Here is a 22,268-nt window from a genome sequence, read left to right as displayed (position 1 = left end):
CGGCCACAAACACGGAGCGGACGAAATGGAGGTAAACAGGAGCGGAGCAAAGCAGAGCGAGAGTCTATCCCTCGGTGATAATTCGGTTAGTCTTGCGGGGAGTCTGGAAAGGCTGTTCACATGCAAAGTGTTGCCCTAAGCACAAATCCTGCTCGGAGCCTGTGAAAGCCACATCGTGACTTCCTGACCACCTCCTCCCCATCTCCACCCGACGGACGCGACGCGTGACTGGCGGTCACCGGACACGGGTCGTGCCTGGGCGTCCCCCAGGTCGCGGCGGGGTCGGGGGGGGGGGGGGGCACGAGTCGCGGCGCCGGCGAACACCTGCGCCCATCACAGCGCTGACACGCGTCGGTCGGGCCAATCGATCTCGGGCACCCATCGACCTGCCGAAGGTGTTCGGCACAGCCGCTGTGTCGAACGGCCGCCGCTGCGGGGCTTCGGGACGGCCGACCACCGCCAGCGGACCGGTCGACGAAAATCAGAGGCGTTCTCAAATTGTGAGGGAGATTTGAGAACAGTTATTAGACACAGCAGAGCTGGCTAGGTAGCTGGCGTGGCAGATGTAAAAAATATCATCCCGTAAACAAATAATACTTCTCGTATCTGAAGTTTGCATCACTACTCGCCGGCTGAGCGGCAAAGATCCACCTTTGAAGACGGATCTTTGCCTGAGGGGCGGCGGACGGCAGGGGAGCCTCCCGCTGAGGACCGGGGGGAGGGGAGAGATAAGGCCCCGTCCTCCCCCGGTCTCCAGTGTCCACGCCGAGCCCCAGCGGCTCGCTCTCACACCAGAGGAAGTCGCTGGTGGTTCGGAGTTTCCCAGGCGCGCGGCGCGTGGGCTCACATCTGCCGTCGTTATCGTCCCCACGCCGCCCCAATTCGCCTCCACCAGTCTCGGCGCGGCTCGGTGTTGTGTTATTACAGGACAGCGAGGTCCAGCCCCGCGTTATACAACACCACGAGTGCGATAGCGAGGATAGAGACACGACGCTCTGCTCCGTCTGACGAGCCCGGCTCGGGTCCAGTCCGATCCCGTATCCGGGCGCAGCTGCGGCGGAGACGACCCGAGGCCGGTGTTTGTTTATGGGGGCCTTAGAACGTGACGGTTACAGGATATCAAATCCACCAGCCGGCGAGAGCGGTGGGCCGCATTCCGACACACTGCGCTGGTCGGCGGGCTTACACCGGCCTGTCACCGACACGGGAGCCGGCGGCGCCGTTATCTCTGCCCCGAGTTGCCAAATCGGTGACCGTTACGGCGACCGGCCGCCGCTAGAAAGGCGCACGACTCCCGAGCCGGCACTCTCACTGACAGGCATTCGGCCGAATTATTCAGAGCAGTGGCACGGCTCCACAGCGCGGAGGGTAGCGGCGAGCTGCCACCGCGTGATGGGATTGTGATTCTCTCATGCATTCTTCCATGAAAGTGTATGAAACTTTCACCGTCGAATGCTGAACAATGTCCAGTGAACGTTGAGCATAGTTGGATGTAATACAGACGACATAAGCGACAGAAGGAAATGCCCATAATGTTCACATGAACGCACTTGGCAGCCTGGTTCCGAGCGCAGCACGAGGAGGGCCCCTAACAAAGGCCCGGAGGCAGTAGCGGTGGCGGTGACGCACCTGCTCGCGCCGTGCCATCAGTTTGGACTGCAGGGTGGCGTGGCTGGGCCTCGTAGAGCTGCCAGCCGATCCGGGCCGGGGCTGGGACGGGACGGGACTGTTCTTTGTGGCGTCAGCGGCACCTGCGCGCGCCGCGCCCGCCCGACCGCCGTGCTGTTTGTATGTTTGTGTGAGCGGGCTGCAGCGCCAGGCCGGCCCGGCCGGTCCCCTGTCGGTGAGGCGGCCGCTCCGATAACGCGCCCGGCCGGCCGGCTCGGCGGCTCGCTCCCCACGTGGATACGGGCCGGTCGGAGGGGAGCCCGGCCCGGCGCGGCGGCCGGAGGGAGGGCTCAGGTGGCCGCCGGCAGGCACCTGTTGCCGCTCCCCAGCGCCGGGCAGAGCCGGAGGGGAGGGGAGCAGGCAGACCCGCCGGCACCTGCCGACTGCAGGGCAGGGTAGGTGGCAGCACCGTAGACGGGGGTCGTGCTCGATACCAACCAACCCGCCGGGCAAGAGACTATCGATCAAGAGCATTGGTGGGCGAAGTGCCATTGCTCGCTGGCGCGGCGTCGATGCTGAGGCGCTACTCGTCACCAATGAGCAGAGGGGTGGATGCGACGTCTGCTGGGCCTGTTTGCGTGTGAGCGCGTCGGTATGCGTGCGTGTCCGTCCGTTTGTGTGTAAAATAAAAGTTGTGTGTTTCTAAGTACCTACCTATGTAAGCCGAAAAATATCACAGACTTAGGAAACATCTGAGCGGCTTACGTGGCTGTCAAAAATAGATAACGCAAGGAAATAATGCATGGCAAAGGAAGGGCTACGGGAGAAAGGATTATTCAACAGTTGGCTTTAGGATAGCGGATAGACCTAACGCTTATACCAATACAGTAACGAGCCAACAAATACGATTCATTGACCATGAAGCTGAGCAACTTGCATTGAATTTGATACCTCAGCGCTTTTTTTTCTTCAAGCAGTACAAAAATTGTATTATCCGATCTACCACCTTCGTGAGTCCTGAGTCAACACGTTCTTTCTCTCACGGTCTGCATACATTCCGATTTATTGTATCCACCAAGGCAATGGGAGCCTACGTAACCTTCAACTGACAACTGCAAGCCATGACAAACTAGACTTCCACTGCTATCCATGAAGACCATAGATCACCGTTGCAATAAACGTAATAAATTATATAACACAAATATTTTCATCTCGTTCTCTCCCTACATGCGTGTCCCCACGAACATCCCCACAGACAAAGGCGCGTGCTGTTCAGCTCTGTACACCTCTCGGGACGGGCCAGCTGGGCGTCCGTTTAGTGTGTCGCGCGGCTGGGAAAGCCGGTCAAACGCGCGGCGGCGCGGCGGCGCCCGGCCGGCCGGTCCCCGTCCCGGGAATGGGAACACACGCGGCCGGCCGACGGACGGACAGAGGCGGTGGAACGGAGGGCTGGGCACGAGGGATGGGGATAAGTCTGACGTGTTCAGGGGGGGGGGGAGAGTAAACTTAGAGGAGAGGAGTGAGTTTTGTAGACAATTTGTATTACAAGACGAATTTTATCTTTTATTTTTATCAAAACGATACAACCCAATGAGAAGCATAGACAAGTAGGGATGAGAAAGGATCATTGAAGCAATAGAGCCATGACTCATGGCTCCAATCATGTACCCATGGCCCATGGGTGCATGATTGGACACCCAAATAGGTCACAGGGACACACAGAGATCTGACCCTTTTATCAGCGTCCTACAATCCCAGACGTCCACCTACCTGTTTCTGTAGAGCAGACAGATGCGCTCCTTGGGCACCTTCAGCTTCTGTGAGACGAGCAGCTTGAGATAGTCGACCGAGTCGTCGCTGGCGGCCGACACAGCAAACTGTCCGCCGGTGGTCGGCTTGACGGTGACCGAGATGCGCTCGGTGGGCCGGCCGCACGCGCACACGGCCGGCTCGCCGCCGCTGCCGGCCGCGGGCGCCTCCTCTCTGCACAGACCCGGCTCGTCGGCCATGTCGGCTCTGCGCGCCACGCCGACACCGATAGAGCTGAGAGCGGCGTGCGACGCACCTCTCCGAGCGCCGCCGCCGCACTGCGCCCGCCGGCCGCCGCCGCTGCCAGCCGCCGAGCCGAGCCGCGGTGGGAAGGGGCCGCGCGCTGACGGACCCGACACCAGTGGCATCTGTCGGCCGAGATCGGAAGCAGTCGGCCGCGCGGTCCTTGACGAATCTGCCGGGGGAGGAAAGGGATTAGAAGACGGCGCCAGCTGCCCACCGGGGACTTCGTAGGCCGTGGCTGAGGCAACCTTCATTGCATAACACGATAGGCGCTGCAAAGTCACCAAGGGAAGATGCGGACCCGGATTATCACGTTGAACTGAAATTGTGATGTGTAGATCGAGCGGCTGCGCGGACTGCATGGTAAAAAATAAAAATGGTACCGACATGAATCAATGGGATTTGGGAATCACCTGTGTTATGCGCAAATTACACTTTGTGACGGCCCACATTGCAGCTCATAAATTCAACACTCGGAACCATTTTCAATGCACATTGCACACCAGATTGTCCACCGGAGACCATGAAATACGCACGCCGCACTGCTCCGGTAAAGATATTTTGCATAGAAACTACAAACGGCCAAAACGACAGCCGTCCTCGCGGCCAGGGGTAACAAGGGGCAATGCCTCGCAGTCAGAAGTTCCGACAAGCTTCGAGCGAGTACGAAACACGAGCAGAGAGAGAGAGGTGATTCCAATAAGTTCTCTCCTGAGCGGCACGATCTGGAGCGCTTTTTGTTTTGTGAGAGGCCGTCGGAATTTGCAATTGTACATCCGTTTGAAGGACTTATCCAACTCCTGTAGGAACACGTGTTCCGAGAAGGGTCAGAGTACTCTGACCCTTCTCGCCCGAAAACTGCTCTTGAGCTTTGACTAAAATTGTGACTTAAATGACAGGAGCAGCAGCTCGATCTGGGTGCGCGCCACAGGTAACACACGTGAGACGTGACAGTTGCACACGTGCTAAATAAGAGTTATCATTCCACGTCAGTGCAAGACGCACGTCAACGTAGTCAATAGTCAAAAAAAAAATATGGACGGCCAGTGCACTACAACTTGGGTCCGTTCCATGCCACGGTTATGGTGCATCACCGCACGTTGTCGTGCAGCTTGCTTATAAGCTTCACTCTGCAGCCTTAATTTAACCAATGCCTTGAAACTAGGAGGAGCATCGGCGGCCAGCTTGAGCTTCTTTCCAGGCCTTCTCCTTGGGCCTTCTATTTTTCTACATGAGTGATAGCCGATAGGACGTACAATGTACCTACATAAAATGCACAGGAACTAGGAAGGCAGCATTCACTGATAGGAATGCATAAGCATAAAGACAAAAGGTACCGACGGAGTCACGGGACACGGACATATACTATGAAATGATTATAAACAAGGTGTTGTTGTTGTGGGTTAGGGCGATTATAAACAACAACCATTCAAATCCCGCAACAGTGCCCGCAATGCATCTGCAATCTGAATTTGAATTTGAAGCTAAGTATATAAACGTCCGCAATGCCCGCAATGCTATCATTTGCGGCGAGATTGATCACAATCAAGGATTGCGCAATTTGTGCAAACCACTTTGGATTGAATTTCAAGGTCGCCTTGGTCATGTGTGAGCAATTATAATTTTTATTTTGGTATGCTTTTTATATGCAATAACGTTCCACCATAAATGTGAGGAGAAGAAATTTTGGTGCATTTTTAGGTTGTATCATATATATTCGTGCAAAAAATTAATGTACAAAAACAATACGTCAATAAATACGTCATTTGTTTTCAGCCCTTCTTCAAATAATATTTTACCTTTTCAAGCAACCTTAATGTTGCGGCGTATGATGCGCAAATATCTTCAACACGCAAAACGTATTTTTTTGTAAAAAAAAATCGGATTAGTTTGGGTGTTTGGGGTAAGTTAGAGGTTATATATTGGGATTAAGAATGTTTTAGTCTCAACTCTCAACCAATATCATTCCTTGTAGGACTTCACTTTTGATCAAATGGTGTATTTGTTTGCTGGGATTGAGTCCATTGCATGCAGGATTGGGATCCTGATTCCTGAGCTCTGTTCGCCTCCCGTTTATTTATCAGCTCAGCAGGCTGCGAGCATGCTGAGTGCTACTTCTTGGCTCATCATTGGTCGAATTCAAGTGGTCTATTCATTAGACTAATGAGAGGCCAAGAAGCGCCAGCAATAACTTCCTTATATGGGGAAAACCGACAGCATGCTGATATAAAAACATCGAGCGAACAGGGCCCTGGTCAATCAAATGTTTTTTTACCATTATCAACCCCGCGTTCGATGTCTCTCGGACGACAAAGATTCTATGCCGTCTGGCCAATCCCATTCAAGGTCAGTGGGGGCTCGGATGCGGTTATGGAACGTGATAGGGCGGACGACATAGAATCTTTGTCGTCCAGGAGACATCAAACACGGGGCAAGAAAGTGCCAGTTAGGAAAGCATTTGGTAGGTGAGAGAAAGCAATTAAGTGTATTGGACAGGTTTAGACTGCTTAGGAATGTTATTAATATCAGCAACCAGCGCAACAGTAGAAAGTGGTTCTGAAACAGCAGAAAAGTAAAAAGTGGGCCGTAAGAGCTTGATTGTCTGGATTTTGGCACTCCTGCTCAAACTATTGCTTGAACAATGCTCTGACCTGTTCAAGGCAGGCAATACAGTAGGTACTAGGTGTTGTGTTGCAACTGCATGTTTCCTGTGCATGTCCAGCAACCTGGACCAGTGTGATGCCACTGCAGTGTACTGTGAGCATTTGCAGGAGCTTAAATGGTATTTGTGAAGTGATATTGGAGACTGGAGATGGAAATTAAATCTGACTCATGATGGTGTACCTCATTCTCACAAGAATTCCCCGCCTTAGCCTGTGCACAGCTAAATTGTCAGCAATCAATATTTTTTTTTTTAATTGAGAAGGTGATTCATGATATTATGTACAATTTATTTCTATGATTTACTGATTTATCTCAGCTTTGTAGTGTTTTTTCTTCTATATCCACTGATATACCGGGAGTTCCTAAATAAACAGTCTAATTATTTTTGCCTCTAGTGGCGTCAACTAACAAAATCACAACAATCAAATTGCACGTGATGATAGCACGTGCAATGCCATTTTATTTCATACCAAAATCAATCACTTTCTATCATGCAGCCGTATAGTACAGACATAAAAACAAAAATAGTACATTTCTATTTTGAGACAAAGTCAATCGTTGCAACACAACGTAAGCTACGCCGACACGTAAAAAGGACCCAAGTGCCATCAAGAACCGTCATTTTAAGTATAGTTGAGAAGTTTTTGGCAAGAGGTAGTGTGGAGAACGTAAAAAAGGGTAAATGTGGCCGAAAAAGAACCAAGAGGACGCCTCTAAACGCCCAAAAGGCACGAGAAGCTCTCCAGAGGAGCCCACAAAAGTCACTCAGACGGCTGGGCCAGGAACTGGGCTGTAGCAAAACCACTGCTCACCGTTTGGCCAGAAACGACGTTCAGCTGTTCCCGTATAAGGTCTCCGTTCACCAAGCACTGTCGAAAGTCGACAAACAGTCACGGCTTCTTTACAGCGGCTAGTTTTTGAGAAATTGCGAGCAGGACAATGAGTTCATTCACCGAATCTGGTTCAGCGACGAGGCCCATTTTCATATGGATGGCCGCGTGAACTCCCAGAATTTTCGATTCTGGTCGACGGAGCCACCCGATTTGGTCGCGGAAGCCCCTCTGCACAGTGTGAAGTGCACAGCCTGGTGTGCAATGAGCAGCAGTGGCATTATCGGGCCTTTCTGGTTTGAGAACGACGCTGGGGAGTCTGTCACCGTCAACGCTCAGCGCTATCGGCAAGTCCTAGCCAAGTTCTGGACTGCGCTGAACAGGCGGCTGGGTGGAGACAGGCAGCTGTTGGACCAACAATGGTTCCAACAAGACGGAGCCTCGGCGCACACGGCCGTTGCGACTCGAGAATGGCTGCGGAACCGATTCGGTTCGCGGGTTATCTCCCGCAGAGAGGTGCGGTCCTGGCCCCCGCACTCTCCGGATCTGACCCCACTTGACTTCTTTCTCTGGGGTCACCTGAAGTCACAGGTCTACAAAAGCAACCCCAGAACCACAGATGACCTCAAGAGGGCCGTGTCGTCCGCGGTGCGCCGAGTGCGGCCGGAGATCTGCCGGGCTGCGGTGGAGTCCGCTCGGCGACGCGCAGAGCTGTGTGTGGAGCGAGAGGGGGCTCATCTGGAACACGTCCTCTGTGGCCGCAAATGAAAAGATAGCAAAAAGAAGATGGTATCACGTCAAATGGCATCGACTATTGTGTATGTTAGAAAGTGATTCGTTTTTGTCATGCCTTCCATGCTGATAATATACAGCTTTTAAATACCGTAAACTGGGGTGGCTTTGAACTTCCGGGTGACTTTGAACGCCGTTCACTTCTTAGAGGGAATCACAAATATCTTAAAAATGTGAATTATATATGCAGCAATATTTTTTTACAGATAAGAATGCACATTTTTGAAAATGTACATGACATATTGGAAGATATGTACCTTAGTACATAGGAGTAAAAAATCAAAAACTAAATCAATGTTTTTAGCTTTTTGAGATATGCCCGTAAACTTCGATATGGCATGGACTAGTCATTATGGTTATGGAATGGAATGACATATTTTTGCCATCCTCGATGGTTGGCCTACATTGCCCCATCATAATTTTTTAGCTTGCTTGAGCATGGCCAATGCTGTGAAGGGATTTGTAAAAGCATGACATTTTTGGAATTTCGCTGGGGTGACTTTGAACGTGTTCAATGTAGCCCCGGTGACATGCATGCCTGACTTGTTGTTCAAAAGACTTGTTGTTCAAAGTAGCCCTACCAAAATACACTGCATACATTGTAACAGTGATCGTAACAGGGTGTAACATTGTAACACCCTGTTACATTGTAACAGGGTGTAACAGAGATCGACCAGCTGGTGTGCAAGCTAACCCAGCCTGACATGGACAGGAGGGGCAGGCTCCACTTCAGGAGTGAGGAGCTCTCACCATACAAACTGATGCTGGGGTAAACTCATGACTGACTTTCTGACGCTAGCAGGTGTACCTAGTGTTAAGTGTTAGTATTAAGGTGTTAAGTCGGGTGTCAAGTGTTAACTGTGTCCAAGGATACTCTGTACTCAGGTGTTCTCAGGTGTATTTCATGCACAGACCTAGTCGAGTGCATGCATTACACTTGAGTTGAGTTGAATCGAGTGATTTCATATCCTGTGAGTGTTGCTCCACTGCAGTGCCTATGCAAGTGTTAAGGTGAGTAAGTAAGGTGTTTGCCATGAAAGATGCTTCTTTTTACTCACTGTCTGTGTGCTAATTTCTGTGAATATGGTGTTTGATTCATCAGCAGAGGCTGCTACAAGAAGTTGTGTTTTTTGCTTGATGAGCTCGCCTTGTTTTGACTACTACCGCCAGGAGGACTTTTGCAGGCATAAATTGTTTTTGGCCTCTTTTTTAAAAAGCATCAGGGTGTTCAAAGCCACCCCAACCGGCACGAGGAATTGCACACCTAATGAGATAAATGATGAAAAACACAGACTGTTCAAAGTCACCCCATGGCATGGTGACTTTGAACACCCGACATTTTTTTTTTTAAATAGGGAAATGGCTATACCTAATTTTTTGTTGACACCATGGATGGATAAGGCCAGACTCAGCCCACAAAATAGTCCATGTTTCAGATTTCTATCTACAGTAGTTTTCAAGATATTCACTGATAAGTCTCAAAACTGTCCAAAGTCGCCCCATTTTACGGTACGACTGTTTATTTAGGAACTCCCGGTAGAAGAAATAGAACATTACAACATGAAAAGATTGGTATTCACAATGCAAAATTGTGATTGTGCCCTGTTTCATTTGCTTCCTTTAATCTAATCAGATAAGATGTGCTGTTTTTCTAGCTTAGCAGTTGTTGCAGAGAATGAAAAAATGTTTGAGGCATGCCTCCCACTTGACTAACCCTAACATTTTTGTCTGTTTTCAGTGTGCTGGACTGAAGCAGCCCAAAGCTGAAGATGAGCAGCCCTGAGGAGCCTGTGGTGGATGCTGCGGCCACCACACCAGATCAGCCTCCACCAGCTGCAGAGGTGCCTCACACTGACCCTGTCACCGCCGGGGTCAGACCCTCCTCGCCGGAGCTGCAGGGCTCTCCGTCTGCCGACCTGCCAACTGGTGGTGCTGAGACCATGGTGGGCAGTCCAAAGGAGGACGTCCGGGCGGCCGAACCCACTTCAGACACCTCCCTGCCAGCCGAACCCACCTCCGCTGCTGCCAGTCCGTCACCGGACACAGCAGCGCAAAAACGACCCGCTCCGCCGGCGGCCGCCGCTCTGGATACGTTCAAACGACCTCTGGCAGCGGCGCCCAAACGAAAACGCTTCAGAAAGACTGTGTTGGACGAGGATAACTTTATCCGTGAGCTGGAGGGTATCGTGGAGCGGGACTTCTTCCCGGACATGCGCCGTTTGCGCGCGCAGAATGACTACCTGTCGGCGGCGCAGAGCGGCGACACGGTGCGTCTGCACGAGCTGCGCCAGCGGTACGGCTCCGAGGTGCCGCGCCGGCCCGACACGGCCGCCTCTTGGTCCACGGACCCAGTCGGCACGCCCAGTCACTTCGACACGCCGCGGCCGGGCGACACGCCGGGCAGCTCAGCGGCGTCAGAGGCCGGCCTGGAGGACGACCCGGCCAAGCCGCTGTCGCTGAACCAGTACCTGGCCACGCACACCAGTGAGGATGACGAGAGTTTCAGCGACATGATGTCGGAGGCGCGGCGGCGGCACCGGGTGCGCCACCCGTGGTTTTACGAGGCCGAGGCGGCGCACAACGACCGGCAGGAGAAGCTGCTGGAGCTGGAGCTGCCCTCGGTGGAGGAGCAGGCCGGAGGCGGCCAGCGGCCCGGACAGGTCGCTACCTGGAAATACACGTCCGAGAACGACCTCATGTACGTGCCGCGCGGCCTGGCGCTCACCGCGGCGGAGAAGATCGAACGGGCCAAGCACGGCCAGGAGATTCGGACAGAGAACACGCGCTTCCAGGTGACTCCTTTCAATGAAGGCCAACAACGCGAGGTGCTCAATCGTGTGGCACAGACTCAATCTCGCCGGAAGGGTGGCAAAATTGACGTGGACGGTCGTGAGCACGTTGAGCCGACTCGGCGGGGTCTGGTGCGGACCCCGTCACCTGCCCCTGGTGTGGACCAGTCTCCGCTGATGACCTGGGGTCAGATCGACGGCACGCCGTTCCGACTGGACGGTGGAGACACTCCAGCGGCGGCCTCCGCGCCCGCCACGCCCTCCTTCCGAATTCTCGAGGCGTCTAAACGAGAGAAGCTGGCACACGAGCTGGCCGAGCGTGCCTCCTCGCGCCATCGCGACAAAAAGGCGCGCGCGCTGGAGACGGCGCGTCGCCAGGCGCAGGCCGTGTCGCCGGCGCTCTCGGACAGGCTGGCTGGCATGTCGCCGGCGGCGCGCAGGCTGGCCAAAGTCGGCCGGACCACGGACAAGGCGCTGCGGGCGTCCTACACGCCCAGCCCGGCGCGGCGGGCGGCGAGGTCCACCCCGGCCACCCCGACCCCGGCCGGCGTGCGACTCACCCCCGCCTCTACACCGACTGGGCTGTCAGGGAAGGCGAGTATCACAGACGACCTGCTGCAGCTGCCGACCCGGCCCCGGGCCGCGGACTTCTTCACGTCATGAGAAGGACGTGAGTCACTCTGGGGTGCACTGCTGTACTGTGTTATGTACTGTGCTGGATGGGAAGGTCTGTGAGGACTTTGTGTAAGATCTTTCAATGGCGCCGGTTTTAGAAGTCAAACGATAGGTGGTTTGAGAGCTGGTGGGTGTGATTTAGTGGAAAGCCGCTCGTCTGTTTTGTCGATTGTGAGTTCAGGGACGCCGTTCAAGGCAGGAGCACCAACTGGTACGAGTAGGACACAGAGCGTCATCTCTCCTTGAGGGCTAGGTGGTCGAACCTAAACCTTGTCTAGGTGGCGCTCATGTAGCGTTGTGACTGCATTCTATCCTCCGGTTCCAATTGAGGGTTTCTGAAGCACTTGTGAATTGTGATGACGCATTGAGTGTTTTTGTATTTTATGTACATATGTGGTGTATCATATCATTTTGATATGCCGATCTGTTGATCTGTGCAAAGATCACGGAACACATGGTCGATCCCTATGAATGAGGTCCAACTAAGGCTGGTACAAGAACACCCAGCGATTAGTGCGTAGCATGTTTCCGTTTAATTGTCGATCATCCACGTAAACAACACTGTATTGCATTACTTTGTCACGGTGAGTCGAATGGAATACATTCGAAAAGTACCCAACCTTCGGACTGTTTCGTAGCCTTCTTTTACGAGATAGAGACCGCAATCACGATTCACGGTCCGGTACGGTCTGCTGGAGTCGGAAAATGTTCGTTCGACTCAGAAAACAATATTTTCATGTAAGAATAAGAATGTACGCAGCCATACTGGTTGACTCTTGCTATTCTATTCTATTCTTATTCTATTCTATTTTATGAACTGACTCGTGAGAATGTGTTGAAGCGGCCGTGTTATATCGCCACCAACTCGCGTACCCTCTCCCTTCCCTTTCCCCTCGTTCCGCCCGGTCTCGTCAACAGGGCTCGGATTTCGCGCTGTCGTCTGGGGTCTCCCAGCCTACCGCTACTGAGCCTGCCCCTCCCCTCCCCGCTCACAGGGGACCGTCCTTCAGTCTGTGGGGCGCGTCGGCCCGCTTTTCACCCGGGTCGGCCCGCATTGGGGGCGGGGCGTCGGGAGGGAGGAGGGGGGAGTTCCAGCTGTCGCCGGGTGGGGGGTATCTGCCGCGCGGTGGGGGAGAGAGCACTACTGTCGTACAGTGGTCCACGGTCGACGCATGCGGCGGGACGCGTGGGGTCGCAGACGGCTGTGGGAGACGCTGCAGTGAGACGGTTTGGCTGAGGACGGTTTGAAGATTGGATTGTTCATTTGTGTGTGGTGTAGAGCGCTTACAGCGGGTTTCTTACTTCACTGCCGACTAGTGTTGGTGTCGATCTCTGTGGCTCGTCTCTGTGATACCTCCCAGAACCCACTAACCGCCAAGCCACGCGGCTCGACCTCCCACCGTTCGCCGAGCGGTCGGGCCTTGGAGCGTCCCGTCGTCTCCGACGGCCGTCGGTACCGGCGGTCGGCGCGTGCGCGGCCTACCTGCCCTCTGGTGCGCGGCTATTTTTAATCGCTCGCGCTCGGCGTCTTCTGGCTGAGAAGTTGGCCGCCATGGTTGTCCGCGAGCCGCTCGCCGTGGGGAGAGGAGAGCCGCTGCTGGTCCGGGGAGCGACTCCGATCGACATGACAGGTAAGACAGAAATCATTCCAAGGCCATCTATAGAATCATTCAGCTCACACACTCTGCAATGTGATGGAAAATGTGCCTCTCATTGATTTGCTACAGTTGGTTTGGCTCGAAAAATGCATCTGTAAGAAGTATCCGTTGCTCACTCAACGGTATTTGTGCGATTTCCATGAACACTTACGGAAAGCCGCCAAAAATGGGGGGGGGGGAGGGCGTGCTTTCCGTGACATCCCGAACGTATATTTATCGGAATTAGAATAGGTGACTCAGCAGGGAAATAAACCGCATTATTTGTCGCCGCTTATGGCAGGGTCACAATGGCATCATGAGCTAATTAATCCGGGGTCAGAGTGTTTTGTTGTTCGTTCATTACGTCGCCCAAATAAGTTCATACATTGTTTTTACGCCTTTGATCCGCGCCTAGCCTGGGTCCGTTTCAGATAAATGAGTCTCCTTGGGTAAGGGGGCAAATTCTGCCTTGGCTGCACGCCCTTGAGTGGTTCACTGCGGCCATCTGCCTTATAGTCACATCAACACCATTTTAATTGGAACAAGAACCCATCTTTTATCGGCAATCACCCCAACAGACCCTGCTTCCGACAACGTAACCTCCTAATTGCCCCCCCCCCCCTCCCGAACTGCTCCCTTTCCGGCGTGCCCAGCGGAAGTTCCCCGAGTAGCGCCCCGCCTGTGATCAGCTGCGGCCAGCTCCGATCGGCCGCACGCGGACCCTCCCCCCCCCCTTCTCTGATCGGGGAGCACCTGGCCGCCGCACGGGCCTTTGTAATCCGCGGCAGCTGGTAACACAGGGGCGGTCCGCCGCCCCACTGGGGATGGGGTGGGGCGGGGATGGACGGCTCTGTTTGCCCATAGGACACCATAGGAATGGGGAAGGTCACTGGCCTGGGAGGGATTAGGGTCGCATGGAGGACCACTTGGTGGGATTCTTTAGGGCGTATTTGCTCAGTACGGTGAAATTCGATTTTGAAGCTTGTCAGTTCAATTCAATGTGCGTAGATGAGGTCATTTTCATGACATCAATGGATTGGTCTGGAATGCGTTCAATGAGACGTTTTTTACACAAAGCTACGTGACCGTTTGTGTCTTCGCTAGCGAATGAGCCGAGAGCACACGAAAAATGTGTGTGATTCATCGTCTACGCCGACCCACCGTTTTCCGTCAGTCAGTGACAGCTCTCTTCAACTCCTCTCGCCCTACCGAGCACTTCCGTTGAACCGTCCCGACTCCCTGCACCCTGCCTCGGGTCTGTGATAAATATAGCCAGCTGCTGGTATACAGGGGCTTCTCAGGCGGCCAGGCCCACCCCTCCCCTTTCTCCCGTTTCCTCACACAGCCAAAAGTTCACATACTGGGCCGGTACGGTTCCTCAAACCATGCATAAACATAAACACGCGCGTAACGCACCGAGCTGGGAACCTAGCAACGACAAGCTCTGTGGTTCGCGGGCTGGCTGGCACGTAGCTGCACTAGTCAGGGCCTAGTGCCGATGAAAGGTAGAGGGCTAAAGGGTCAGAGGCTAGGACAGTATGCTCTGATGGGAGGGAAGGGGGGCTAGCCTGAGACTGAGGCCTTGCAGGAGGCTACGGCCATTTTTATCACTCACCCCTCCCCTGCTCCTCCTGGCAGAGGTAGCAGCAGAGGCGGCAGCCGGGGACAACACTCCACCGAGCTGTGTATCACCGGCCGCCCGAGACAGCGACGGCGGGCTGACCTCGCCGGGGTCAGAGGTCAGCTCGGGGTCACCGAAGACGGTCCCGGACTCGCCGACCGATCAGCAGGGGTCACCGCAGAAACGTGAGTGGATGGTCTGTGGAGGATATAGCTCGGACACTGGGATTGTATCAGACAAACCACAGAACATCTCACTTTGTCGCACCTAACAATCGAAATCCACGTCATAAAAACCGAAAGCGAGACAAACATCACTCAATCACTCCCGTTTTGACTCACCAACAGGTTCGTCAATCAACAGTTTCAGTTTTGGACGACTAACAGACGCCAACACATCAATACCGTTCCGACACTATCGGGGTACTTCTTCCGGCTGCCGCCTGTTCCTCACCGAACTATGACCTTAATCGAGCCGTACTCGTTTCAAATCTTACCTGTCTGGTGTCCACCTCTTGTTCAGCTCTATCTGGTTCCGTTGTCCGGCTCTATTACCCCACCACAGCCCCACAGAGCCTCCCACCAGTTGACACTAATAACACACCACCGAGTCCCGGACTGACTAGCAGCGACCGGCTGGAGTCCAGGGCTTTATTCCCGCTCAGCTGACCCGAACTGACGTCCAGTGGACCCACTCATTGGGATAGATCATAGATGGAGGCCATGAATTGACCACCCACAGTTCACGCTGATATAGTTCGGCATAAAAGGCGGGAGCTTTGGTGACAGCGGTGGTAGTGACAGAAGTAGACTGGTGACAACATCAGTGACAGCTGGACGAGATGATTGCAGGGATGGAAGTAACAGTAATGGGTGGTAACACGATAATAATGGTATACGGCGAGCACCAACATACCTATATCATGTATGAAGTAGACCACTGACCAGTGACCACCGACAAATGCACTGATAAGAACATTGTAGCGGTGATCACAAAGCATGGTAGATGGGAGCACGATAGGACACTGTGGGAAGATACTCAAGACTGGGACTGATGCACGATCGAGAGGACATCGGACAAGTAGGGTAACTGTGATGACCGTGTCCTGGCTTCAGGAGAGCAGCATGCTATACGAGTATATGTACTGTCGCTTTGTTGATGACCTGCTGTGCATTGACGGCTTGCTCACAAGTCCTTGATACACATCACATTCACCCATCACTATACCCAGTGGAGTTCACCAATGGTTTACATAGCATTGAGTTCACCATTTCCTGCACCGTGCTCGCCCATTTCCACCGATGACGTCATTTGTGTCCCCCGCGTGTCCCCAGAGCCGCGTGTCATTATGTCCGCGTCGTGTCCCCAGAGCCGGTGCCGCGCGGCTACATCCCTCCGGCGCTGCAGAACTGTCTGCGCTGTGACGCCTGCTCCTGTATCTACCTGGACGAGCTCGACTACTACAAACACGTGCGAAACTACCACTCGTCGACGTCACAGAGGCGGTACAGGTGAGGCCGGGGCGTCCCCTGGAGCTCGTCCTGGCTCTAGCCATCCTCAGTTGTTCCATCCTCAGTGGTTCGTGGAGGCGCAGGCAAAGTGCACATAACGGACTGTTCAGATTGCTGCACATATTTATTTTAATGTGATCATAACGTCACGTTCGATCATGCTGTCATCAATGGACATGAATTGTGTGTCGAATACGGTGTTGCCCAATAGTTGAACGGAGAAAGCTATATTGCAGTGCCTGTAAAAGCGTCACTGACATCCTCTCGTCAATCCATCCACAGGAAATCGGGCCAGTGTCGGACGTGCGTGTTCACCAAGATCGAGCCGGACCCGGCTCCTACCCTGAAGGCGGCGCAGCCGAACCACCGGCGCTCCAACAGCCCCGTCAAAATAAACGTCCTGCAGAATAACGTCAAGGTGAGCTGGCAGGAGCTCCTTCTTCACTAGAAACACGAACTAGTAAGTTATATATACCTGGGGTGGACAGACCGAACAAGCACCCTCCTACCCCTCAACTTCGCAAGTCATTCGCCGGTAACGCTGTATGTTGGACCTGTAAATTGGGTCGCGATATGGAAACCTTATGGATGTCGGTCGTCGGGACTCTCCCGTCTTTTTTTCCTGGAGCTCGCTCGCGCCGCCAGTCCGTCGCGTCGGACCCGATGCGTCGGTGTCGACTCGCCAAGCGCCGGGCTCGAAACATAAACAGGACCAGGTGCAGACCAGGCGGAGATACACAGACCGAGCGCGCCAGTAGCGCCGCTGGAGCGCCACTTTTAGTCGCCAGGAGACGAGAGACAGCCGGCGGTGCGGCGGGATTGTCTTCAGCGCGGCGGGTGGGGCGCGGGGAACGACGGGACGCCGGACAGACGGACAGGGCACACCTGCTCGGGGGGAGGGGAGAACGGAGCCAGTAGACATTCGGTGACAATAGGCGACACCGAATATGGTCGTACATCTTGCATTGTCGCGCGTATCAATCGCGTGCGTCAATTTTTTTTTTTTTTGTAAAATGAACGCTCTGTCTGAAAAGAGCGATTATACTGATAAAATATCACACAAGCACAACCCTGTGTCCACTGACCAGAGCTTATGTCTTGCGTCGTCTGTTGCCTTGAACGATTCGTAGTTACGTGTCTGCCGCAGTACGTTTTCTAACGACCTCCCTCTGCCCTTTCCGCAGAGCCGCTGGAGCCGGATGTTCGGCAGCCGACTCCGGAGCCAGATGACCCCACTCAGCACCAACCTGAGGGCCATCGACCCCAGCCGCGTGCCTCTAAAGAGCAAGGTCAAAATGCAGGCTGGTCTGCAGCCGTTCGTCGTCAGGGAGCTGGACGCCAAAATGCAGGAGATGAAACAACAGCGCGCAGCTGGCAGTGAGAAGGTTGATTCTCCCGGCGAGCTGTGCGGTGGCGATGAGAGCGACACCTATAGTGGCGACTGTGGCGCCGCAATGCAAGTGAAGGAGGAACCAAGGGACCAGGACGAGTGCGTTGAGCTGTTGCAACAGGTGGAGGTGCGAATCAAAACCGAGCCCGAGGAGACGGACGCGTGACCTCGAGCAAGTGAAATGTGTTCCTTCCCGTGCGTGCCTTCGTGTGTTGTTAGCGTTTGAAGGACATTGTTAGATGGTGGACAAATCGCTGAGACACCCTATTCGTCCAGCGTCTCTGTCAGTAGCAAATATGCTAAACATCGTGGGACAGCCAGTGTCGGCTTGTTACCAAGCATGATATTCTAGTCACTAGTCAAAGTTGTTTGTAAACTGATCTTAAATGCCTTTTCCTGTGTGCATGTTCTGTTAGCGTAAGTTATTGAAGAACACAATCGTAAATGCGTAGAAACAACTGGTAAAGATATTTCATTTTCGAATGTTGATTTCTCAATAATACGGACACCGAGCTCAAGCTGTTCAGGACGAGCCGCATCTTGAAACAATGCAATATTTGTTTCTTGGTTAAAAATAAAATTCGGTTACGGAGGTCAGCATAATCCGAAAAAGAACCGACGTAAGTCGAAGGATTCGACGGAAGCTGTTATAACCATCATTCGGTTATTTGTAGGCGAAAAATTCGTGGAGAACCTATTACTATGGCCGCAGGCCAGATTGTTCGCTTATTGCACTGAAAGATACAATCTTGAAGGCTTTGCGGTTATTCGTACCATAATTCTAGCAAAATAGGCGTTACGATCGTGAATAGTCAGGTTCCATTATCACTATAACATATCATGCTTTCTTTTTAAGTACTCATATCAGTGTTTTGGAAAAGCCACATGGTGGAAACTTCTGAATCAATCTTCACTTTTTGACCACGCATGCTGCTATCCAATAGTCGACCTAACAATGTAAAGGCAAAATTTTAGACATCACTTGAACACATAAACCCTAGATGAGAACCATTCACGAGTTCCTGGTTGGAAAAAGCGCCGTTTAAGAAGAGCGAGATCTCATCAACCGCACAGCGCAGCATCACTCACATCCCACCTTTCCACAAGCACCACACAAACTAAGCACATTCTCCAGTCGCCAGCCCACACCAAACACATTCTTCACTCACCAGCCAAAAATCACACACCCAACAAAACAGGCTTCTCCTGACAGACCGGTAAGCGAGCTTTCCACACTTACAGCGACAGGTTCTTCACAATGACGATGATGATGATGGGTATGACTCCGACTCCGACAACAAACAAAACACGCATGAGAGTCACGCGAGGCGCGGCAACGATATCCCGACCCCGGGACTGTCAGTACCACCTTATCCCGGGGAAGTGATACACCACTATATCTTGGGAAGGAAGTATCAACGCTCGAAGCATCTTGCGAGCCATGGTGTACACAGTATCCCTTAGACTGTAACACACTGAAACTCCGGAGTAGTAATACCCATTGTGACTCGTCACATGGACTGTACTTTACACTGTGAACCAGTCCATGGACTGTGGCAGACACGATGAGGCCCCGAATACTGTGGATCTCACTGTGAGACCCAGGGAGGCGGTATATGCCGCTACTCAGCTGTGGTTGCCGCGGCGGCCGGCCGGCGCAGCAAATCTACGCGTCAGCATAGGCTGCCGCAAGGTGAGGGGCACCACAGCAGCAGAGGTGCCGCAGCTGGCAGCTCACGAGGCCCGCCGTTTGATACTGCATTTGCCTCGCTGTAGGTGTGACAGGTAGATGCGTGCTTTGCTGTTGTCGGCCGTCTTTCTCACCCAGACCTGGTGGGTAGATGGGCGGGGAGCTAAGTAAGAACCAGTTGCAAGGAAGGAACGTTTTGTACAGGCACAGACTGACAGCTCTCGCGACTCGCATACCAATGACTAAGCCGTTCCCCTTCAATCAGCTCGTATGTTTCAGACCACAACTTCAACATGCTTAAGTACTAACCGACCGCCAAAACGTACAAGTGACTCACAATTACTGACCGTATCCACAACTTATCACACTGAGTTAGCCGATACCTGCCGACGAAGATTGATTGCCGCACAGAGCTCTCACGCACTAGTCAGCATTTTGAAACCGGAGGACGGCAAATAATATCCATCCTCTGAGTAATTACGGTGAGAGCAGCTAACACACGCCAGACGTACCGCGTCGGCGGAGATGGCCGATATAACGGCGCTGTAGCGGCTGTTGTCGCGCGACTCCACGTATACCGGCTGTCCGCGGTGGAACCACTTGCGCTCCAGGAACAGTTTGTTGTCCTCGATGCGGATCTCGCTGTTGACGGCCGCGGCCGCCGGGGAGACGGAAGACTCCGGCATAAAACCTGCGGACGAGAGGGAGACGCTGATGACCGAGCTTCGGAGAAGGGCGGACGATACAAAGTTTCTGAGGGTGCATTTGCACCCAGTCCACGCGATCCTCGGCTAGCCCAGAGATATCTCGTATCTGACTAGTGAGGAAGCTACCTCTGCACTCTAAGGCATTAAAATGCATTATCAACGGCCTGTGTGCATTGTGCAAGAATGCTGCAATGCGGGAAAGATCACCACTACCCGACTCCCAAAGTTCTACAAAGTTCGTGCCCACACTAATCCAACTATACTCACTGGACTTCTTAGCGGGCTGCTGGGTGGGCAGCTTGCCCTTGGCGATGAGTCGGAGGTCGTCCTCCATCTGCTTCTCGTCTAGCTGGAAGTTGAGCTGGTTGGAGACGGGCTTGCGTCGCTTCTCCTGTGCCGGCACCGGGTCGTTGGGCCGCCGGCGCAGTTTACGGGTCGGTGGCGGCTTCATCTGCGCAGTCAAGGAAAACGGGCCGGGTTAGTCACGGTGTGGTGAACCCGTGGTTAGCGGTGTAAGAAGAGGAACTTCCTGAGCTACCATCCTTGGACAGGACAGATCGGGATCGGAGGATATCGGATCGGAGTGGACGACACTGTTCGCTCGGTAGATGATGTTAAAATGAAAAAAAAAATATGACGCATGATATTAACTTATCACATAAAGTTTAAGATATATCAACGAACATCTTTACCTGTCGCGTTTCAGCTATCCCAATAGCTACGTCCAGAATGTCGCCTCTAATTGCCATGCTCTACTGTTCCATCGATCTCCAAACTCACGTCCATACTATCTCCCAACTCACATTAATACTGTCCATCTTATACCAAAACTCACGTCCATACTGTCTCCGGTGATCTCCATGCTCGCTCGCTCCATCTCGACCAGTCGTCTCTTATCCTCCAGTTCCGCGATCAGCGACTCCCGCAGCTCGGTCCGCCGCTCCTCCAGCTCCCGCGTCAGCGCGCGCCGGTCCCGCTCGCACTCTGACTCGAACAGCTTCCGCTCGTAGTTGAACCAGAGCTCCGTCAGCCGGATCCTGGTGCAGTGAGAGTGGTAAAAAAGGTGAGACGGGAAATGAGGTGGTATTTTACGCACAGCAGTGACTGAATGACGTTCCAAACTTAGCTGCTCAATCTTACTTATGTAGGAACAAATTTGCTGACCTGGATAATGCATTATTGTTTGTATTATGATTTCCATAATATGCTTTAGTTTGAGATCAACTGCTACACTCTAAATCGACAGAAAAAAAAACAGCTACGATCTATTGAGCGGGTATCAAAGGTCCGAGTATGTCAGTGAGTTCAGCACTGACCGTTCCTTGTGCTGGTTATCAAGGCGTTTCAGTTTCTTGTTGTACTCGGGGTGTGTTCCCTCTGCCAGCTGCTGCAGCTGGGCCTTCAGGTTGGCCAGTTTGTCCAGATAGATCCTGTGTGAGATGAGATAAGCATCATCACACCACATCAATTTTGTGACACTCATCCAGTTTTCTTTCTAAAGCAGACTCTCATCCGTCATTCATCCATCCTCCATGTTAGCTCACCTCTCCTTGATCTCCGTGATCTCGCCCTCTGGCCGGTGCTGTGACTCTGTCTCGCTGGCGTCGTCCGTGTCCTCATCATTGGAGCCCACTGGCTGTCCGTCCCCGTCGCCCTCGTCACTCTGGTCGTCCATGTCACAGTCCTCCACGTGGGAGGACAGGAACGGCGAGCGTGGAGATGCCATCACAGCCTGCCGGCACAAAGGGGTTTTGTTATGATACACCCTCTGAGGGATGAAAGTTGTTCATTGGCAGACTGCAGGATAGAGCTGCATGGCAAACCAGTGCTGAGCACTGAGCCACAGCAGGCTGCACTGACAGCCTAGGACCTGGAAATCCACAGGCTAATAATCACAATGCTGAAATGAGAATGCAATGCATTTAAAATGTTCAAAATTAATAGCCAGTGGCTAATATCCCACTGCTGGCTAGAAATTCAAGCAAAGCATTTTCAATTGTTAAATAGATATTGTCGGTGCTGAGGCAGCAAACCTTGATTATATTGAGTTATGGCGCGCGCAGCACAGCTTGGTTGAGAGACGCGACGGGAATGACAAGCGCAAGGGCGACGCGAGCGGAACCCTAAAATAAATAATCTTTATTATAGCTGTTCAGGCGAGAGAGGCCTCCGGTTATTATTTTCAAGTTGCCAGGCAATTTTGCGGAAAAATGAAGCTTCTGCATGACTTTAGCGACGTGTTGCCTAGCAACGACTGATTGGTTCAGATTTTGAATACAAAGTTTGTCACAGCTGCGCAGTT

The 22,268-nt window shown here is 53.0% G+C and overlaps 4 protein-coding genes across 6 annotated transcripts in view; 2 read left to right on the top strand and 2 right to left on the bottom strand.

The window, feature by feature from the left end:
* Positions 1 to 3,800, bottom strand: part of LOC122388256 (midnolin homolog) — a 60,132-nt gene extending 56,332 nt beyond the window's left edge. Inside the window, exon 1 of the mRNA XM_043379163.1 lies at positions 3,379 to 3,800. Within this exon, the coding sequence (XP_043235098.1) occupies positions 3,379 to 3,785 (407 nt within the window). The 5' untranslated portion in view covers positions 3,786 to 3,800. The remainder of the gene's footprint in view (positions 1 to 3,378) is intronic.
* A 1,719-nt stretch (positions 3,801 to 5,519) lies between these two features.
* Positions 5,520 to 18,163, top strand: LOC122388255. The gene is made up of 6 exons (XM_043379162.1): positions 5,520 to 5,563; positions 12,728 to 13,041; positions 14,686 to 14,853; positions 16,038 to 16,179; positions 16,462 to 16,597; positions 17,364 to 18,163. Exons 2-6 carry the CDS (start codon positions 12,963 to 12,965, stop codon positions 17,733 to 17,735), a joined length of 897 nt encoding a protein of 298 aa, XP_043235097.1. The 5' UTR covers positions 5,520 to 5,563; positions 12,728 to 12,962; the 3' UTR covers positions 17,736 to 18,163.
* On the top strand, positions 5,561 to 12,029 carry LOC122388253 (splicing factor ESS-2 homolog). 3 transcript variants are annotated; one of them, XM_043379157.1, is made up of 3 exons: positions 5,561 to 5,574; positions 9,383 to 9,455; positions 9,685 to 12,029. In XM_043379157.1, the coding sequence occupies exon 3, from the start codon at positions 9,716 to 9,718 to the stop codon at positions 11,396 to 11,398; it is 1,683 nt and encodes a 560-aa protein (XP_043235092.1). In that variant the 5' UTR covers positions 5,561 to 5,574; positions 9,383 to 9,455; positions 9,685 to 9,715; the 3' UTR covers positions 11,399 to 12,029. The 3 variants fall into 3 exon arrangements, with proteins under 3 accessions (XP_043235092.1, XP_043235094.1, XP_043235095.1); XM_043379159.1 differs by lacking the exons at positions 5,561 to 5,574; positions 9,383 to 9,455 and adding an exon at positions 5,878 to 6,121; XM_043379160.1 differs by lacking the exons at positions 5,561 to 5,574; positions 9,383 to 9,455 and adding an exon at positions 6,119 to 6,332.
* LOC122388254 (sin3 histone deacetylase corepressor complex component SDS3-like) lies at positions 18,032 to 22,152 on the bottom strand. The gene is made up of 7 exons (XM_043379161.1): positions 22,000 to 22,152; positions 21,511 to 21,698; positions 21,283 to 21,396; positions 20,802 to 21,003; positions 20,234 to 20,417; positions 19,772 to 19,950; positions 18,032 to 19,399 (listed from the first exon to the last, which is right to left on the bottom strand). The coding sequence occupies exons 2-7, from the start codon at positions 21,690 to 21,692 to the stop codon at positions 19,304 to 19,306; spliced, it is 957 nt and encodes a 318-aa protein (XP_043235096.1). The 5' UTR covers positions 21,693 to 21,698; positions 22,000 to 22,152; the 3' UTR covers positions 18,032 to 19,303.
* Positions 22,153 to 22,268: the final 116 nt, after the last annotated feature.

The sequence above is a fragment of the Amphibalanus amphitrite genome, unplaced genomic scaffold (genome assembly GCF_019059575.1).
Source record: "Amphibalanus amphitrite isolate SeventyFive unplaced genomic scaffold, NRLGWU_Aamphi_draft 000315F_arrow, whole genome shotgun sequence".
NCBI classification, from domain to species: Eukaryota; Metazoa; Arthropoda; class Thecostraca; order Balanomorpha; family Balanidae; genus Amphibalanus; species Amphibalanus amphitrite.
The sequence above is the reverse complement of the archived record's forward strand: the minus strand, read 5'-3'. Positions and strand labels throughout refer to the sequence as shown.